General features: G+C 45.3%; 1 protein-coding gene across 6 annotated transcripts in view; it reads left to right on the top strand.

The window, feature by feature from the left end:
* Positions 1–707: 707 nt before the first annotated feature.
* CHURC1 (churchill domain containing 1) overlaps positions 708–19712 on the top strand; it is a 43319-nt gene continuing 24314 nt past the window's right edge. For 5 of the 6 annotated variants that reach the window (XM_051838735.2, XM_051838733.2, XM_051838734.2 and 2 more), the window contains exons 1-3: positions 708–913; positions 11828–11963; positions 14331–14401. In XM_051838735.2, coding sequence (XP_051694695.2) covers positions 743–913; positions 11828–11963; positions 14331–14401 — 378 coding nt within the window. In that variant the 5' untranslated portion in view covers positions 708–742. Of the gene's footprint in view, positions 914–1923; positions 3619–11827; positions 11964–14330; positions 14402–19712 lie in introns of those variants that run through there. The other variant, XM_070065036.1, reaches the window with a different exon arrangement.

Genomic DNA, 19712 nt, shown 5'->3' with positions numbered 1-19712 from the left:
AATACACAAAATAAATCTTAAAGACAGAAAGGATTCCAATATTCCCACCGAGAGTCCCCGCTGGAGTAGCTGGGGGTACGATGAAGGCAGGTGGATGGCACAGCGACAACACAGGGGTTCTTACTCAGGTTAATCATATCGTTGTGAATACTAAGACGCTGTCAATTCAGTCGGAAAGTTTGGAGATTGGCAGGGTTGGAAAATGATGTAGGGATACTTGACCGGGGGTTTTCTACCTACACGGGGCTTGCCCGCCACGCAGGTGCCTCCGCGAGGCACAGGGCGAGAGAAACACGTTCGTTACCACGGCCAAGTCCTCCAGAGGGCGTTGGGATGGCCATCGCTCAGTAACCATTTAGGTGTCTTTAGAAGAGGTTCTCTGCAAAGTTCCAAGTGCCTCTTCCCAAACGTTCATTCACCTGCTGAGACCTGGCCTCATGACTCTCGCTGCCCCACAAAGCGGTTCGGCCAGGTAGTAAGTGTTATCATTTCGGTTTTCCACATAAGCCGAGGCAGCAGGAAGCAATGTCCGGTCGTGAGTCTCGTCAGCCTAAGATCAGGAAAGCGCCGCCGGGAACTTGGCCGAGTCCAGGATCCACTTTCCCTTCCCGCCACACCGGTCACCTCACGGTCCGTGCCTGTTTTCTCCAAAGCTTTAGGACGTCCGCTGCCTTCCCCACTGTTCTCGCCAGCGGCGCCACCCCAGCCCCTAACAACAGTTGCTAAGGGGCGGAGACTTCGAATGCTTTCCGGATACCAAACACCGCGGGGGCCGAACACTCGGCGCGCAGGCGGCAACCTGCTCTTCTTCAGCTCTCGCGAGATTTCGTCTTCCCGGAAGCGCCGGAGGACGCTCCCTGTGGACGGCTCCGCGATGTGTGGGGACTGTGTGGAGAAGGAATATCCCAATCGGGTGAGCGAGTGGCTGACAAGAACTTCCCGCAGCCTTGGCGCGCGGCTGGCCCTGGAGGCCTCGAACAGCGCCGGCCGGCCTTGCCCGGAAGCCCGGGCGCGGGGCGGAGCAGGCCGCACGGCCCGTTCCGGTGACCCTGGGGCTGTGCGGCGGTGGCCAGCGGCGGTCCGCGCCCTCTGCTCCCCGCCTGTGGCTGCTGTCAGCCGTCGTTCCTGAGAGCCAAGTCTGGAAATCGGGTTTCCTGGGTGTTGCTGCCTTTTACAGCTCCGCTGTCGGGCTCAGGAGGTCGCGAAGCGTGTCCGTGGTCGTTTATCCAGGGTGCACTTGTTTAACGTGTGCGTGTGTGCGCGCGCGCAACACTGGGTTGCTAAGGCCAGAAAGGAAAACTAAAGAAGAAATAAAAGGCAGTTCCCGTGCTACGTAAGAGCTTATCTTTGGGGAAGTATGGTGTGAATAAGCCGTGCGGAGCTGTCTAAATGCTATGCAAGTTTAGAGAAAGGGACCAGCCACAGGCAGTGAATGCATTCCTCCCCCAGTATCTTTGCATTTGGTCAGGAGGTAGGCGCCTCTGTAGTTGCTGCTTCCTCTTAATATTTCATGAGGAATACTCTCGTGTAGTACAACCACTTTGGAGAAAAGATTTCGTATTATCAAACGAAGTCAAAAGCAGTGGCCCCGCCATTCCCGTTCGTGCATAGGCCCCCGGGGTTTGGGTCAGCGTGTTCGTAAGGACGTTATGACATTAATGTCGTGAGGACATGACTCACAGTGGTAGCTGGGATGCATTCCTAGAGCGGAGCACCATGAATGACCGAGCAGTGGGAGTGAGTGAATTCGAGCCGCGGTTCTCAGTCAGGATGATTGTGCCTCCCCTGGGGTGTTTGGCAGCCTCTGGAGACATCTGTGCTTCGGACACTAATGGGTGATGCTGCCAGACCTGCAACACGCAGGGCGGCCGCCACCACAACGAATGGTCCGCCCCAGTGTCAATGTGATGTGTTGAGGTGAGGAAGCGGAATTACACAGCTGCCTAAGTGAGGTTTTACAGTAAATCTTCATGAAGGAGCCCATAATGTGTGATTCAAAAACAGGCGGAGTAAGATGTGCTCTTTAAGGATGTTCCTGGTGGTGGTAAGACTAAAAGCAAGCAAGCAGTTAACCATAGATCTGGACAGTGGTTACTGCTAAGGGGGTTAGCAAATGATCAGAAACAGATGAGGGCCAGGTTTCTGGGGTGCATGCAATGCTTTTTTGCATTTTTGTTTTAAATTTTTATCTTATTTATTTGAAAAGCAGAGAGGTGGAGACTCTGGATGTCCCAGTAGAGCTAATTGGAAGACTTAAAAGTCATTGAATTTAGATTTTACATTTTATACATGGGGGAGATATCAAAATAACTTTGAATAGGGAAATGGTTCTGAAATCTGTTTGTTTAGGAAAAGGAATCGTGGTTGTGTGTTGGAGTGATGAGGTGGACAGAATTTTATTTTTTTCAAGATTTATTTATTTGAGAGAGAGAGAGAAAATATCTTCCACCTGCTGGTTCACTCTCCAAATGGTTACAATGAATGAGCTGGGCCAGGCTGAAGCTAGGAGTCAGGAGCTTCTTTTGGGTCTCCCATGTGGGTGCAGGGGCCCAAGGACTTGGGCCATCTTCTACTGCTTCCCCAGGCCATAGCAGAGAGCTGGATGGGAAGTGGAGCAGCCAGGACTCGAACCGGCGCCCATATGGGATGCAAGCACTGCAGGCAATGGCTTAACCTTCTATGCCATGGCCCCAGGCCAGCCCCGTTGGTGAAAAGAATTTTAAAAGGAAAGTACTGTGGAGCATATGGGAGCCAAGAGACAACAGTAGTGTAGGCATGAGATAATGATGACTTCATTTCAAAAAAGAATTAGTGAGAGTCAACCAGTTTAATGTAAGAGGGAAGTGGGCAGGGCTGTGGATGATTTTAGAGTTTTCAGTGTAGGCAGCTGGAAAATTGGAAGTATCATGTCAGAAGTTAGAGGCATATGGGAAGAGCAACCAAAATTGGGAGGCAAATGGTCAAATTGTTTTGATCATACCTCATTTGAGGTTGCGAATATAACATCTGAGGAGTCAAGTGAAGGCACTTTTTAGTTCAAGATCAGATAGATGAGTCAGCCAGGTGGGCAAAAGAGAAAGGATTTGTTCTGTGAGTAAAGAATGTAGAGAGAATCAAGGACTGACCTTCAAAGAATAAATTGGGAAATAGGGTAGAAGGAAGACGGAGTGAAGGGCTCAGGTGACTGGGAAACCAGGACAGTGCCTTCAGAAGCACTGTTCTGAAATAAAGGTTGTCATGAGCAAGAATCAAACTTTTCTTTGGAATTTCAGAAGGTAGATAGAGAAATCATTAGTGGGTGGCTGTTATGATGATGTAGTATTTGAATCAGAATGAAGAACTTTCCAACAGATGTTCAGAAATGGAATGGGTAACTCAGAGGAATTGAGCTGTCTTCCAGTTGTTCTGTAGGTGCCATTTGGAATCTCAAGGACCCTTTGAATTCTGGGATTCTTTGAGGTCATGACAGATTTTTAAGAGCAGTAAGAATGGACGCCACTTTGTCCAGGGTTAACAAAGGAACGGTAATAGGATGACAGCAGCAAGGATGTTCCATTAATTCAGAAACCTTGGCAGAGAAAATGGATTTGCTTTTGGGAAGCTCTTAGTGCAGAATGAGTAAGTAATATTTAATTATTTATCGTTAGTTACATAAAGTTATCTGGAGGCTTGTGGTAAATGTTTTGCAGAGACTAGAAGTATACGGTACTGAATTTGTAATAACGCTCTGGCCTTCTTGTAGTGTTAAAGAACTTGAACTCAAACATGAATCTAATTGGAAACTAATTTTATGAATTCAGATGTTTTTATACTCGTGAACCACTCAGAACACAACTGTGTTGCATTTGCTAAAATTATGGAGCAAGCACAAAATTTTAATAAAATACTTTTCAGATCAAACTGTAAATTAAGACTATATTTCATAAATTTCAAAATTCAGCTTTAAACTGTTTGGTAATACAGCAGCCATATAGAAATACATTAGATTAATTTAGATTAATCAGATGGAAAATAGCAGTGTAAGTTAGTGATATGTTTAAATTGAAAGTTGCATGTTTTATGTGTATCATTTCATGTTCTCATATTGCTGCGTAGTAGATAGTATTAAACCATATTCAATTAAATGCTGAGTCAGGTATATGATTACTAAAACAAATGTATGCAAATGGGTACTTTAAAAATGATGTTTGGCATTTTAAAATGTATGATTCTAAATGCCTATTTTTAAAAAAGAAAAATTTGAATCAATAACATGACCTTCCACTTAAGATAGCAGAAAAACAAGAATAAACTAAAGCCAAAGCAAGCAGAAAGAAGGAAATAAAGATTAGTAGGGAAGTTAATGGGATAACAAAAAAGAAAAGCAGGGACCAGCACTGTGGCGTAGCAGGTGAATCCACTGCCTGCAGTGCCAGCATCCCTTATGGACGCTGGTTCGAGTCCTGGCTGTTCCACTTCCCATCCAGCTCTATTCTATGGCCTTGGAAAGCAGTAGAAAATGGCCTAAGTCCTTGGGCCCCTGTACCTGTGTGGGAGACCCAAAAGAAGCTCCTGGCTCCGGATTGGTGTAACTCTGGCCATTGTGGCCAATTGTGGAGTGAAGCAGTGGATGTAAAAGCTCTCTCTGTCTCTCCTTCTTTCTCTGTGTAACTCTGCCTTTCAAATAAATAAATATTTAAAAAAAGAAAAGCAGTAAAGAAAATCAATAAAACTCGAAGTTGGTCCTTTAAATTTTTTCCATTTTTAATTTTAGATATTCCCTGATAAAACATGTACATTAACTTATTATTATTTTTGACAGGCAGAGTGGACAGTAAGAGAGAGAGAGACAGAGAAAGGTCTTCCTTTGCCATTGGCTCACCCTCCAATGGCCGCCGCGGCTGGCGCACTGCAGCTGACGCACTGCGCTGATCCGAAGCCAGGAGCCAGGTGCTTTTCCTGGTCTCCCATGGGGTGCAGGGCCCAAGCACCTGGGCCATCCTCCACTGCACTTCCGGGCCTTAGCAGAGAGCTGGCCTGGAAGAGGGGCAACCGGGACAGAATCCGGCGCCCTGACCGGGACTAGAACCCGGTGTGCCGGCGCCACTAGACGGAGGATTAGCCTATTGAGCCACTGCGCTGGCCTACATTAACTTATATAAACATTGACTGTTAACTGTACCATCTGGAAAGAATAAATTGATCTAATTCTTGTCAGAATATTTGCAGATTTCTCCAATTAATGAGATTTTGTAAGGTACTATTAGACTGATTATCAAAATTCCAGCCATTTCTTTTTGCATACTTCTTTATCTTTGAGTTTTATTGATTTTCTCTACTGCTTTTCTTTTCTTTTCAAGATTTATTTATTTGAAAGGCAGAGTTACACAGAGAAAGAAGGAGAGACAGAGTGAGAGATTTTATATCCGCTGCTTCACTCCCCAATTGGCCACAATGGCTAGAGCTACACCGATCCCACACTTTTAAAGATTTGTTTATTTATTTGAAGGTCAGAGTTACAGAGAGAGGAGAGACACAGAGAAATCTTCCACCTGCTGGTTCACTCCCCAAACGGTGCCAGTGACGGGGGCTGGTTGAAGCCAGGAGTTAGGCTCTTCTGGGTCTCCCACACGATTGCAGGAGCCCGGGAACTTGGGCAATCCTCCACTGCTTTCCCAGGCACATTAACAGGGTGCTTGATTGAAGCGGAGCAGCTGAGACTCAAACTGGTACCCACATAGGATGCTGGTGCTGCAGGCTGCAACTTAACCTGCTGCGCCACAATGCTGTTCCCCTCCAAATCACATATTCTAAGGGTACTTAACATGTTGACTTTATTTCCTTCTTGAAACTGTGGTGGTTTACTTTTATTACCGTGGAGTTGATTTGAATTGTGTTCTTTTACCCTTCTATTATGGGAGCCTGTAAAGCTTCCTTGAATATTGTGGGCCTCAGTGTATGTTCCAAATTTGGATGTTAATAGCCTGGGCTCACCTAATAAAAGAGCAATGTCTCTGAATGATGGTTACCCTCACTGCTTTCACAGACCAGGGCTCTTACAGTGTCCCGTAAGTTTTTTTTTTTTTTAAGGATGTGGATTTCTTTTTCTTTTCTTCCTTTTTTTTTTTCCTTAAGATATATTTATTTGAGAGGCAGAGTCAGAGAGAGGGAGAGTCAGTGAGAGAGAGATCTTCCATCCGTTAGTTCACTCTCCAAACGGCCATAACGGCTGGAGCTGGGTTGATCTGAAGCCAGGAGCTAAGCACTTCTTCCAGGTCTCCCACGTGGGTGCAAGTGCTCAAGCAGTTGGGCATATTCCACTACTTTCCCAGGCCATCAGCAGAGAGCTGGATCAGAAGTGGAGTAGCCGGGACTGGAACGGGGATATGGGTTGTCGGTGCTGCAGGCAGAGGCCTAACCCACTATACCGTAATGCTGCTCTCCACCCTGTAAGTTTCTTATATATTGTACTTGCATTTTACCTTTTGAGTATTTGTTTACATATGCAACAGATACAGAGATCTTTTCTCTTCCCTCAGTGTTTCCTTAGTTTATATTCTAGCATTTGCTTCCCATAATTTCTTAGAGTTCCAATTCAACCCAGAGCAGGCTTTTTTCTAAAATTTTATAAGTTGATTCTAAAATTTATATAAACATGAAAAGAATCTAAAATAGCCAAGTTTTAGTACACAGATTTGTGATTTAGGGATTTACTATAAAGCTAGAGTAAGCAAAGATAAATATATAAATCATGGAAACAGAATAGTCAAGATAGACCCACATTTGATTTTTCTATAAAGAGAAAATTATAATTCAATAGAGAAAGAATAGTCTTTTAAACAAATGTTACTAAAACAACTAGATATCTGTGTAGAACTAAATAAACCTTGATCCTTACCTCACACCAGATTATTTCATAGTAGATCATAAACTTAAACCTATAAGCTAAAACTATACAATTTGTACAAGAAAAATAGAAAAAAAACTTTTGTAACCTTGGGGTAGGCAAAGATGTCTTTAGAGATAAGAAGCACAAAGCATAAGAGAAATATATTGATAAAATGAACTTTATAAGAATCAAACATGGGGCCGGCATTGTGCAGCATTGTGCATTGTGCTGCTTCCAGCATCAGCATCCTATGTTGCAGACCCAGCTATTCCACTTCAGATTCAGCTTCTTGCTAATGTGCCTTGGAAATCAGCAAAGATGGCCCAAGTGCCTGAGCCCCTGCTGCCCATATGGGAGACCTGGATGGAGTTTCAGGCTCCACCACATGGAAGACCTCTCTCTCTCTGTCACTCTGTCTTTCAAATAAATAAATCTTAAAAAAAAAAAAAAAAAAAGAGGGTGGACGTTTCGCCTGACTTATGACAATAGTTAAGATGCTTGCATCCCACATTGGAGTCCCTGGGTTTGATACTCAGCTCTAGCTCCTGACTCTACCTTCCCTTCTTGTTAATACAGACCCTGGGAGGCAGTGGTAATGACTCAAATAGTTGGGTTCCTGCCACCCATGTGGGAGACCTGGCTCCTGGCTCGTGGTTCCTGACTCCCAGCTTCAGCTCCAGTCTCAATCCAGACCCAACCTCCGCCCTGGATGTTATGGGCATTTTGGGGAGTGAACCAGTGGATGGGAGTTTTTTTCTCTCTCTGCCTTTCAAATGAATTTTTAAAAGATGTTCAACATCAGGGCTGGTGCTGTGGCGCAGTGGGTTAAAGCCCTGGCCTGAAGCGCCAGCATCCCATATGGGTAGCCGGTTCTAGTCCTGGCTGCTCCTCTTCTGATCCAGCTCTCTGCTATGGCCTGGGAAAGCAGTAGAAGATGACCCAAGTTCTTGGGCCCCTGCACCCATGTGGGAGACCTGGAAGAAGCTCCTGACTCCTGGCTTCAGCCTGGCCCAGCTCCAGCCCTTGCGGCCATCTGGGGAGTGAACCAGCAGATGGAAGCCCTCTCTCTATGTCTCTGCCTCTGTCTGTAACTCTGTCTTTCAAATAAGTAAAGTAAATTTTTTTTTTTTTTTTAAAAGATGCTCAACATCATTGGTCACCAGGGAAATAAATGTTAGAACTAAAATGAGAGGACTGGTTCACTTTGCTAGATGGATACAATAAAAATGACTTATAAACCTAGCATTGGTGAGGATGTGGAGCAACTGGAACTCACATATTGAGTTGACAAGAATGTAAAATGAGCAACTTTGGAAAACCCTTTGGTAGTTTCTTATAAAGTTAAATATGCATTTTTACCAATATGACTCAGCAATTCTACTTCTAGATTTATACCTAAGATAAAGGAAGACATACATCCACATGAGACTTGTACATGAATCTTCATTGATGCTTTATTCATAATATCTCAAATTGAAAACAACCCAAATGCCCATCAACATATGAATCCATACAATGGAATACTTCCTGACTGTAAAAAGCAATAAATTACTAATTCATGTAGCCACATAGATGAGTAGTATAGATATTATGTTGCACAAAAGAAGTCAGGTGCAAAGGAGTATACTGATTCTGTTTATATGCAGTACTGGAACAGGCAAGACTAATCCGTGGAGATAGAAATCAGATCAGGGGGCTGGCATTGTAGCGTACCAGATGAAGCCACTGCTGGTGATGCTGGCATCCTGTAATATTCCAGGGCACTGGTTGGAGTCCTTGCTGCCCTACTTATGATCCAGCTTCCTGATAATGCTCCTGGGAAGGCAGCAGAAGATGGCCCAAGTTCTTGGACCCCTGCCACCTGTGTGGGAGACCTGGATGGAGTCCTTGGCTATTGGCTTTGGCCCGGCCCAGATCTGGCTGTGGTAGCCATTTGGGAAGTGTATCAACAGATGGAAGATTTCTCTCTCAACATGTCTCTCCCTCTCTCTGTTACTGTGTGTTTCAAAATAAATTAATAAACTTATAAATTTTTAAAAAAATCAGATCATTGGATGTCTAGAGTAGGATGAAGTTTGGAGATAGACTGCAAAGCATGAAAGAACTTCCTGGCAAGATAAAAAAAAAAGTTCTGTATATTGTTTAGGGTCATGGTTACATACATATATTTGTAAAAAGTAATTCACCTGAGGCCTGCGTTGTGGCGCAGTGTTGTGAACCTGTGTTTCTGGTTCAAGTCCCGGCTGCTCCACTTGTGATTCAGCTCTGTTAATGTGCCTATGAAAGCAACAAAAGATGGCCCAAGTACCTGGGTCCCTGCCACCCAGGTGGGAGACCCAGATGGAGTTCCAGGCTCCTGGCTTCGGCCTGGTCCAGCCCCAGCTGTTGTGGCCATTTTGTGGCAGGGACTCCTTTCCTAAGGTAGGAAAAAAGAAACCCACTAAAGGCAGAAATGGAAGGGGCTTTCCAGCTGGGGCTTTCTGATAACAAGAGGGCATAGAAACTTTCCAAGAAAAGCCACTTTGCAACTGAAACAGTTTTAGTATTTACATGTGCAGCCTTGTAACAATCATGCAAGTGGTGTTATAGCTCTAAAATATCCAATCGAAATATGTGTAACCAGATATGTAAAGGGAAACTTAGAGCTGTTGGTGCCAGGGTGTACATGACAGTGCTCTGTTTTGTTCGGGGGCCCAGACTGTGGATACAAATCATCTGGGACCAGCCGCATAGGGAATAAAATCTGTTTTCCTGTTAAAAGCCCTGGTGTCTCACCTCTTTGTCCAAGTATCCTGCTGCAATTTGGGGCGTGAACCAGCAGACAGATTTCTGTCTGTCTATCTGCAACTCTGCTTTTCAGGTAAATCTTTAAAAAGAGTAATTTTTCTGTACCCTCACAATATGTGGATTTTATGGTATATAAATTAAACTCGATAAGGTTAGTTTAAAAAAACGTGAAGCATTTATTCTTAATCCCGACTTTTTTCCTTTAGTAGTCAGGTTAATGTGCCTATGACTTAACAGCTACAAACTGTATGCTAATATCTTGATTTCCTCCTACCAGAGTTACTATATAGAACCTTAGAAGCCACTCGGAAGGGATAGATTAACTGTGGTGGTTGGAATACAGGAAAACTTCCTTGTGGCATTTCAGATGGGTCTTTTTTTTTTTTTTTTTAAGATTTGTTTATTTATTCAAAAGTCAGAATTACACAGAGAAGAGGCAGAGAGGGAGAGAGGTCTTCCATCCAGTGGTTCACTCCCCAATTGACTGCAATGGCTGGAGCTGCGCCGATCCGAAGCCAGGAGCCAGGAGCTTCTTCTGGGTCTCCCATGTGGGTGCAGGGGCCCAAGGACTTGGGCCACCTTCTACTGCTTTCCCAGGCCATAGCAGAGAGCTGGATCGGAAGTAGAACAGCTGGGCCTCGAACCGGTGTCCATATGGGATGCTGGTGCTTCAGGCCAGGGCGTTAAACTGCTACGACACGGTGCCGGCCCCAGATGGGTCTTAATTCCGCTGGTTTTTCTTAAGCTCCCTGAAAGTACAGATGCATTTGGGCTCACCCTTGACTCCACTATGGCTGAACTGTTTCAGGTACATAGGTGCACTGAAGAAATGTTGATTTGAATGATTTTGTAGTCACATTATTTAAAAATGCCCAGTTGGTTTGCTTATAAATGGAGTTGGACTAAGTTATTTATAAAATGACATGTTTCTTAATAATTATTGGTAAGCATTTAGCGAAGGCTTCCCTTGAGCCGGGAACACAAGCTGTTCACGGGGTTGTGATGAAGCAGTTCTCCCGAGTGCTGTCGTGCCAGTCTGATGCCTTGAGGACTTTCGGCCTGAATTACATCTGTGTGGGATTTTCAAAAGGCTCATGGAAAATGCACATTCCACTTTCCATGAACTTCTTGAGGTCTCCTTTATATCCTTAAGGATTGACATCTATAGAGCTGCATGGGGGTGTTTTTATTATTTATTTTATAATAAATAAGTCTTGAGAAGCAGCTACTTCAACAATCAACTGAGCATCACAGAGTGTAAGGTCATCTTTATCATTGCCTCAGTGTCTCCATTTTGATTGAATTTTATTGGTTTTATGATATGCTTCATTTAGTATCATTGACTAGTTTAAGAAGGCTAGTAACTTCATAGGGCTGGAGCTGTGGCATAGCAGGTAAAGCCACTGCCTACTGGTGTTAGTGTCCCATGTGGGTGCCAGTTCAAGTCCTGGCTGCTCCACTTCCAATCCAGCTCTCTGCTATGGCCTGGGAAAGCAGTGGAGGATGGCCTAGGTCCTTGGGCCCCTGCACCTGCGTAGGAGACCTAGAAGAGGCTCCTGGCTCCTTTGGATCTGCGCAGCTCAGCGATTGTGGCCATCTGGGGAGTGAACCAGTGGATGAGGGCCTCTCTCTCTCTCTCTCTCTCTCTGCCTTCAAATAAATAAATATATATATTTTAAAAGAAAGCTAGTAACCTCAAAAATTACTTGACATAGCCTTCAAACCGGTAAATCCTGGCCATGATTTTTTGCCATTAGAGATTTTTTTTAAGATTGATTTGTTTATTTTGAAAGTCAGAGTTACAGAGAGAGAGGGAGAGACAGAGAGAGAAAGATCTTCCAACCACTGCTTCAATTCTCCGGGGAGTCCACACTGGGCCAGGGCAAAGCCAGAAGCCAGAAGCTCCATCCAGGTCTCCCACATGAGTGGCACAGGCCCAAATACATGGGCCATCCTCTGCTGCTTTTCCAAGCCATTAGCAGGGGGCTGGATTGTAAACAGAGCAGCTGGGACATGATCTGGTACCCATATGGGATACTTGTGTCCCATGTGGTGGCTTTACCGGCTATGCCACGATACTGGCCCCAACTGTTCATAGATTTTAAGCTTATTAATCCTTTTCACCAAATATTTCAAAATGTGAGAAATTAAATTCCTGCTTCTAATTTTTAGGGTAACACTTGTCTGGAGAATGGATCTTTCTTGCTGAACTTTATAGGTTGTGCAGTGTGCAGTAAGCGGGATTTTATGCTGATCACAAACAAATCCTTGAGAGAGGAAGATGGAGAAGAAATAGTTACCTATGATCGTAAGTAGGTTTTTTTTTTTAATGTCAAGTTTGTTAGCAAATATCAGCTTTTGGAAGTATCCCGAGGTCTATTTTGATACTATATTGCAGCACATAGTAAGTTTTGTTTTGTTTGTAAAGATTTATTTATTTCTCTGAGAGGTAGGGTTACACACACACACACACACACAGAGAGAGAGAGAGGGAGAGACAATCTTCTATCTACCAGTTCACTCCCCAAATGGCCACAACAGCTGGAGTTGGGGAGAGACAGAGAGGGAGAGAGGGAAAGAGGGAGAGACAATCTTCTATCTACCAGTTCACTCCCCCAAATGGCCACAACAGCTGGAATTGGGCCAGTACAAAGCCAAGAGCCTGGAGCTTCTTCCAGGTCCTCCCACATGAGTGTAGGGGCCCAAGGATTGGGTGGTCTTGTACTGCTTTCCCAGGCCATAGCAGAGAGCTGGAAGGGAAGAGGAGTAGCCAGGACTAGAACTGACCCACGTGGGATGCCAGCACTGCAGGTGGCGGCTTTATCCACTACACCACAGCGCCTGCCCCAGTAGGTAGGTTTTTAAGTGTAAGGTATGGGCTGTCCTTGTAGAGTTCCTGACCCCAGCTGTTGCAGTGTCTGGGGAGTGAACAGCAGATGGAAAAGCTGTCTCTGTCACTCTGCCTTTCAGATAAGTGGCTAAGACTGTACTAAATGCCCCTGAGGTGCTGTGGGTTTGTCATGTTTTTACCGCTATAGCTTCTCTTGGTCTCCTATCTTACTGTCAGTGTGCTTTAAGACTCTGCTTGGCATGCCTGTGTCCCGTATTGGAGAGCCTGGGTTCAAGGCCCAGCTTCACTTGCAATTCTAGCTTGCTGCTAATGTACCCCCCAGCAGGCTCAAGCACTTGAAGCCCTGCCCCCCATGTGAGAGACCTGGATTGAGCTATTTGCTCCTGGCTTCTGCCCGGCCCAGCCCTGACTGTTTCAGGCATTTGGGGATTGAATCAGTGAATGGAAGATTTCTGTCTGTGTCTTTCTCTCTGCCTTTCAAGTAAGATGGAAGTAGATTAATAAAGATGAAAAGAGTGATCACACAGCTGAAAAGAAGATTCTAGGAAGCATCTTTTTCTTTCTTTTTAGCAGGTAGCCACTGTGAACTGTGGGAGAGCATGGTGGTTAAGAGGCAAGGGCTCTGGCCAGACTGTCTGGATTTGAACTCAAAACCCTCTAGCTCTAGCTGGGTAGTCTTCCTAGTGACTCAACCATGGTGTGCCATTGTACTTATAGAGCTTTTGAGAAAAATTAAGTGAATAAGTAGGTTTTAAAAATACTTACTCTGGGGCCGGCGCCGTGGCTCACTAGGCTAATCTTCCGCCTTGTGGCGCCAGCACACTGGGTTCTAGTCCCGGTCAGGGCGCCGGATTCTGTCCCGGTTGCCCCTCTTCCAGGCCAGCTCTGCTGTGGCCAGGGAGTACAGTGGAGGATGGCCCAAGTCCTTGGGCCCTGTACCCGCATGGGAGACCAGGATAAGTACCTGGCTCCTGCCATCGGATCAGTACGGTGTGCCGGCCACAGCGCACCGGCCGCGGCGGACATTGGAGGGTGAACCAACGGCAAAGGAAGACCTTTCTCTCTGTCTCTCTCTCTCTCACTGTCCACTCTGCCTGTCAAATAAATAAATAACACAATAAAAAAATACTTTGTCACAGAGTAAGGACACAATAAATGATATTATTATATTGTTTTACTAGATTTTTTTTTGTTACCATTAAATTCATATAACTGATTACAGTAGTGCAGTTTCTGTCATTCCCAAGAGTAAAAACTTCTATCCAGTTAGATAGAGCCAGCTAGCTTAAAAAACACTGTTAATGGGCCGGCGCTGTGGTATAGTGGGTTAAGTCTCTGCCTGTGGCACCTGCATCCCATATGGGTGCCGGTTTGAGTCCTGGCTGCACCCACATGGGAGACCTGGAAGAAGCTTCTGATTCTTGGCTTCAGATCAACCCAGCTCTGGCCATTGTGGTCATTTGAGGAGTGAACCAGCAGATGGAAGACCCCTCTCTCTCTCTCTCTCTATCTGTAACTCGGCCTCTCAAATAAATCTTTAAAACACACACACACACATATGTATCTATTAGTTGATTACCTTAGAGAGTTTTCAGTGGAAACCAATATATATGTATTACGTCTCTGAGTTCAGACCCTTAATTCTATATTGTTATGTGACACATTCTGGATTTCTTGTATAAGTTGTTGTTATAGTAAGTTTCCTGCTAAGTTAAATATGATGTAATTAAGATTATTTTAAGCAATATCATGTTTAGAATAGACATTTCACTGTTTTAAGACACTCTAATATTTGCTTACCAAAGTCTCCTTTTGTTTTGGCAGATCTGTGTAAGAATTGTCATCATGTAATAGCCAAACATGAGTATACCTTCAGTATCATGGATGAATTTCAGGTAAATGTATATATACGGGTATATTGTTGGGAGGAAGAGAATAATAAGAGTACCCTTGAGACCTAGATTTAAATATATGGAACTTGTATAACAAATAAAAAAATTTTCTTTAAAGATTTTATTTATTTACTTGAGAGGTAGTGTTACAGTGAGAGAGGGACAGAGAAAAAGGTCTTCCATCGGCTGGTTTACTCCCCAAATGGCTGCAATGGCTGGAGCTGTGCCAATTTGAAGTCAGGAGCCAGGAGCTTCCGGGTCTCGCATGTGGGTACAGGGGCCCAAGTGCTTGGGCCACCTTCTACTGCTTCCCCAAGTCATAGCAGAGAGCTGGATCAGAAGAGGAGCAGCCAGGACTCAATCGGCACCCATACGAGATGGCAGCGCCGCAGGCAGAGGATTAACCTACTGCGCCATAGCACCAGCCCCAACAAATAAAATTTTAAACAAAGAAAATCTAGAAGCAATTTTCGTAAATGGAATACTAGCAAATATTTCTCTTGATTAACTTATGCCTTAAAAAAAAGATTTATTTACCTATTTGAAAGAGTTATATAGAAAGGAAGAGACAGGAACAGAGAGAGATCTTCCATCCACTGGTTCACTCCCCAAATGGCAGTAATGGCCAGGCTGGGCCAGACCGAAGCCAGGAACTAAATGCAGGTCTCTCATGTGGGTGGGAGAGGCCCAAATACTTGAGCTACCTTCTACTGCTTTATCCCAGGCACATTAGCAGGGAGCTGGATTGGAAGTGGAACAGTGGGGACGCTGGTACCATATGGGATTCTGGCATTGCAAGTAGCAGCCTTACCTGCTGTGCCACAACACCAGCCCCAATTTGTGCCATTTTCGGTTAACAGTGCAATATTTCAGTACACATATATTTCATAAGCTGATCAAAACAGGTAGTTAGCATAATTAGCATTTCTGTTTCCTCATCTCTTCTTTAGAGTTTAGCAGCTTCTGTGTTCCAGTTCTTCATACAGTGTTGTAAACTACAGTTGCCCCGCTCTGCTGTGGAGCGCTAAGACCTGTTTCTTCTATCTGAGTGCGTTCCTCTCCGTTTTGCAGCCTTCCTCTGTCCTTCCTGCCTCAGTCTCTGGTAGTCACTGTTCTAAGTTCAGAGTGACTCTTTTAGCTTCAGCATATGACTGGCAGAGTGTCTGGGTCTTCTCCTTGTGCAAAGTAAGAGAGAAAGACTTCAGGTGTGCTTCTGGGCGCCTGTCACCCTGTCTTTACAGGGGCCCCACCGCAGTGTTGGGTTCTGTTGCTTCAGTTTCTGAAGAGCAGCACATTAAGACTTCTCATAAGGTTTCCTTTGTGCTGCTTTGTTCTCCGCCCACTTTTGTGATTGCGTACTTGATGGCTTTCAGTGTGGGCCTGTCCCCTGTCGCCATACTTGCTGGGCACGGGCGTTGTGATAGGGAGTTATCTTTGTTTTCCCTAGTTGGCATGTAGAGCTGAGCACCTCTGTAGTCTCAACGCAGTAAGACATGTGGATTTTTCCTTTCTTTTTAAATAAAGATTTATTTCTTTTTTAAAAGATTTTGTTTATTTGTTTGAGAGGTAGATTTAGAGAGAGAGAGGGAAAGAGAAAGATCTTCCAACCGCTAGTTCACTCCCCAAATGGCTGCAATGGTCAAAGCTGAGCTGATCAAAGCCAGGAGCCAGGAGCCTCTTCCAGGTCTCCCACACAGGTACACTTGGGTCATCTGCTGCTGCTTTCCCAGGCCATAGCAGAGAGCTGGATCAGAAGAAGAGCAGCCAGGACATGAACCGGTACCCGTATGGGAAGCCAGCACTGCAGGTGGAAGCTTAGCCTACTATGCCATGGCACCAGCCCCAAGATTTATTTCTTTCTTTGAAAGAGTTACAGAAAGCAAGGGAGAAACAGAGGGACAGAGCTCTGCTTCTCCATCTGCCAGTTCACTCCCCAAATGGCCAGGGCTGGGCCATCCCGAAACCAGGAGCCTGGAACTCCATCCAGGTCTCCCACATGAGTGCAGGGGCCCAAACATCTGGGCCATGCTCTGCTGCTTTTCCCAGCAGCACTCTCAGGGTGCTAGATTGGAAGCAGAGCAGCTGGGACTTGAACCAGCACCCATATGGGGACGCCAGCATCACAGGTGGTGAGTTAACAGCCCACTATGCCATAATGCTGGCCCTGTGAATAGTATTTCTAAATTACGTGTATCAAGGTTGCAGAAGAGGAAAATAGGTGTATCGAGGTTGGCACTGTGGTATAGCCGGTGAAGCTGCCACCTGCAGTACTGGCATCCCATATCGGTGCCTGTTCAAGACCCAGCTGCTCCACTTCTGATCCAGCTCTCTGCTGTGGCCTGGGAAAGCAGTAGAAGATGGCCCAAGTCCTTGGGCTCCTGCACCCGTGTGGGAGACCTGCCCATGTGGTAGGAACCCACCTGCTTGAACCAGCAGTGCTGCTGCCAGGGTCTTGCACTAGCAGGAAACTGGAGTCAGGAGCTGGAATCAACCCCAGGCACTCCGAGTGGGACGTGGACGTCGTGACCACATGCCCAAATGCCACCCACGCTGCCCTGCTGCACTTCTTCAGGAATCACATGTTAGCTTCTCTCCTTCTAGCATCTTTGTTTTCTCCTTGGGATTTTTTTTTCTGCATTACATGTAGTTAGTTTTTCTATATTTGTTAAACTCCTTTCGTTCCACTCAGCTACTTCTTTGACTCATCGTGTAATCATCTCTCTCCTTCCTTTTGCTTCTTTAATTGAATAGATCTCTACTTTCCCCACTTATTTCCCTGTGCTTCTCTTAACTACCTGTAAACTGGTTTTCATTTTCACATTACTAAAACCGCTCTCTCAGGGGTCCCATAATCTAGCCAAATTCTGTGGCTTTGCTTTGCTTCTTATCTCTATTAAGGTCTCTCCTGGATCTGGGTCTGTTAACTGTTGATATCTTTTTGAAACATTTCTTCCCTTGAGGTCCCTAGTGCTTGAGTTTATTTGTTTTTAAATAAATTTAACCACTCCGTTGTTTTTTCTCTTATTTCCTTTCTTGTTTTTCCCTAATTCCCTTGAGTTTTGGTCTCTGCTCTAGAACCGCCTCTGAACTCCCTCACACAGTGAGCGCACAGTCTCAGTGGGAACTTCTTGGGGATCTTCCAGATCTCCTCATCGAACCCTGACACCTCACCTGCCCTGTTTTCTCCCTGTGGTTCTCTTGGTTTTTTGTTTGTTCGGTTTTTTTTTTTTTCTTTTTTTGCTTTTTGCTTTTTGTTATTTTTTTTTCAGCTCTACAAACACATTTCCAGGACCATACCTAGTGAAGCTTAAATTGCTAAAGCAGCCTCCGATTGAAGTTTTATCACTGCCATTGAATTAATCTTCCTTAGGGATAGGCATTTGGCACAGCTGTCAAGGTGCTGCTTAGGATGCCTGTATCCCATTGGCGTGCCTGCATTCAAGGCCCACCTCCACTCTCCATTCCAGCCTCTGGCAGTGATGGCTCAAGGAGTTGAGTACCTGATACCCAGGTGGGAAACAGATGGAGTTCCTGGGTCCTGGCTTCAGCCTGACCTTGCCCACTGTTGCAGGCATCTGGGGGGTTAAACCAGCAGATAGGTGATTTCTCTGTGTCTGTCTTCTGTATTTCTCCCTGCCTTTCTCAAGATGAGATTCCCCACCACCATTGTTTCATTTTATTGTAGACATCATATGGGAAATTTAAACAAACTCAACAGTAGACAGAGTCATATGCTAACCTTCTCTACCCAGCTTCAGTTTGCTGTATTTGTCCCTCCCCATTCTACAAAACAATACAGGATTATTCTGAAGCAAATCACAAGCATGTCACTACCCTGTAAGTATTTCACTACAGATTTCAGAAACATAAGGGTCACGTGTTGGGCATTTGGTGCAGCAGCAAAGGCACCACCTGGGACACCACATATTATTTTTGAGTACCTGGGCTCAAGTCCCAGAACTGCTTTTGATTACAGCTTCCTGGCCAGTGTGCTCCTTGAGAGGCTTATGACTCAAATCCTTGGTTCCCACCATGCACGTGGGAGACCTGGGTTGAGTTCTGGGCTCATGGCTTTGGCCTGGCCTTGCTCCAGTCGTTGTGAACATTTGGGGAGTGAACTAGCAGGAAGGAGATCCTTCTGTTTGCCTTTCAAATAAAGGGGGGGAAATGTTAATATTGGGAATCTATTCTTTTTTTTTTTTTTTTTTTTTTTTTGACAGAGTGGACAGAGAGAGAGAGAGAGAGAGAGAGAAAGGTCTTCCTTTTGCCGTTGGTTCACCCTCCAATGTCCGCTGCGGCCGGTGCGCTGTGGCCGGCACACCGCACTGATCTGATGGCAGGAGCCAGGTACTTATCCTGGTCTCCCATGGGGTGCAGGGCCCAAGGACTTGGGCCATCCTCCACTGTACTCCCTGGCCACAGCAGAGAGCTGGCCTGGAAGACAGGCTCCCTGACTGGGACTAGAACCCGGTGTGCTGGCGCCGCAAGGCGGAGGATTAGCCTAGTGAGCCGCGGCGCTGGCCGGGAATCTATTCTTAAAACAACCATAGTACCACTGCTGAGCAAAGTAAGATTTTCTGATGGCAAGACTAGAGGGGTGGGGGGACAGCAGTACAGAGTTTAAATGGAAAATACATTTAACTGATTACAAGTAGTCCTTACTTTTTAAAAATTCTGCTGACAAAAAGCCCTTAAATGAACTGTGTGTTTACTTCAGGAAGCTGGCAGAAATGTAAGACTCTCTCCTGCTTCTCGGTGGACCAGGGAAGGAGGAGAATTCGGGTCAGAATTAACAGAATTAATTAACAATAGGGGAAAAGGACCAGTGGGACCTAGAAGTAGAACACAGGGTCTGGTCTTGGCCGAGGCTGATCCTACCCCCTCCACCCGTCCTTCCAGATCTGCACCCCTGGGCCCTGCCCTGTGCTCCTGGGCATCCTCAGGTCTGCTGAGTCCTGCTTGGCCAGCTTTGGTAAAAGGCTTCCTCATGCCACGGTGTTGGCAGCACAGGGCACTGTGTCCCTGGTGTCACAGGTTAGAATTCTAGACATTTTCCCACAGAAGCACCGCTATATATGGTTAGACTCCATAGCACTCATGTAATATAAATTTAAGGACTTGTGGACTTTCCTGGGAACTGCTATGGATCGCATACTTCTGTGGGAAATTGCTTTTGAATTCCATACAATTGATGTACACTGAATCTGGATTCCAGACTGCCTATAAAATAAAAGTTGCCAGTGTAATCAGTCTTGCTGATTCAGTAATCTGTACAGATTGTGCTGTGGGTGGGGTTTTTCCCTCCTTTTAGATT

This window comes from Oryctolagus cuniculus, chromosome 20 (genome assembly GCF_964237555.1).
Source record: "Oryctolagus cuniculus chromosome 20, mOryCun1.1, whole genome shotgun sequence".
Lineage (NCBI taxonomy): Eukaryota > Metazoa > Chordata > Mammalia > Lagomorpha > Leporidae > Oryctolagus > Oryctolagus cuniculus.
This window is presented reverse-complemented; position numbering and strand designations above follow the sequence as displayed.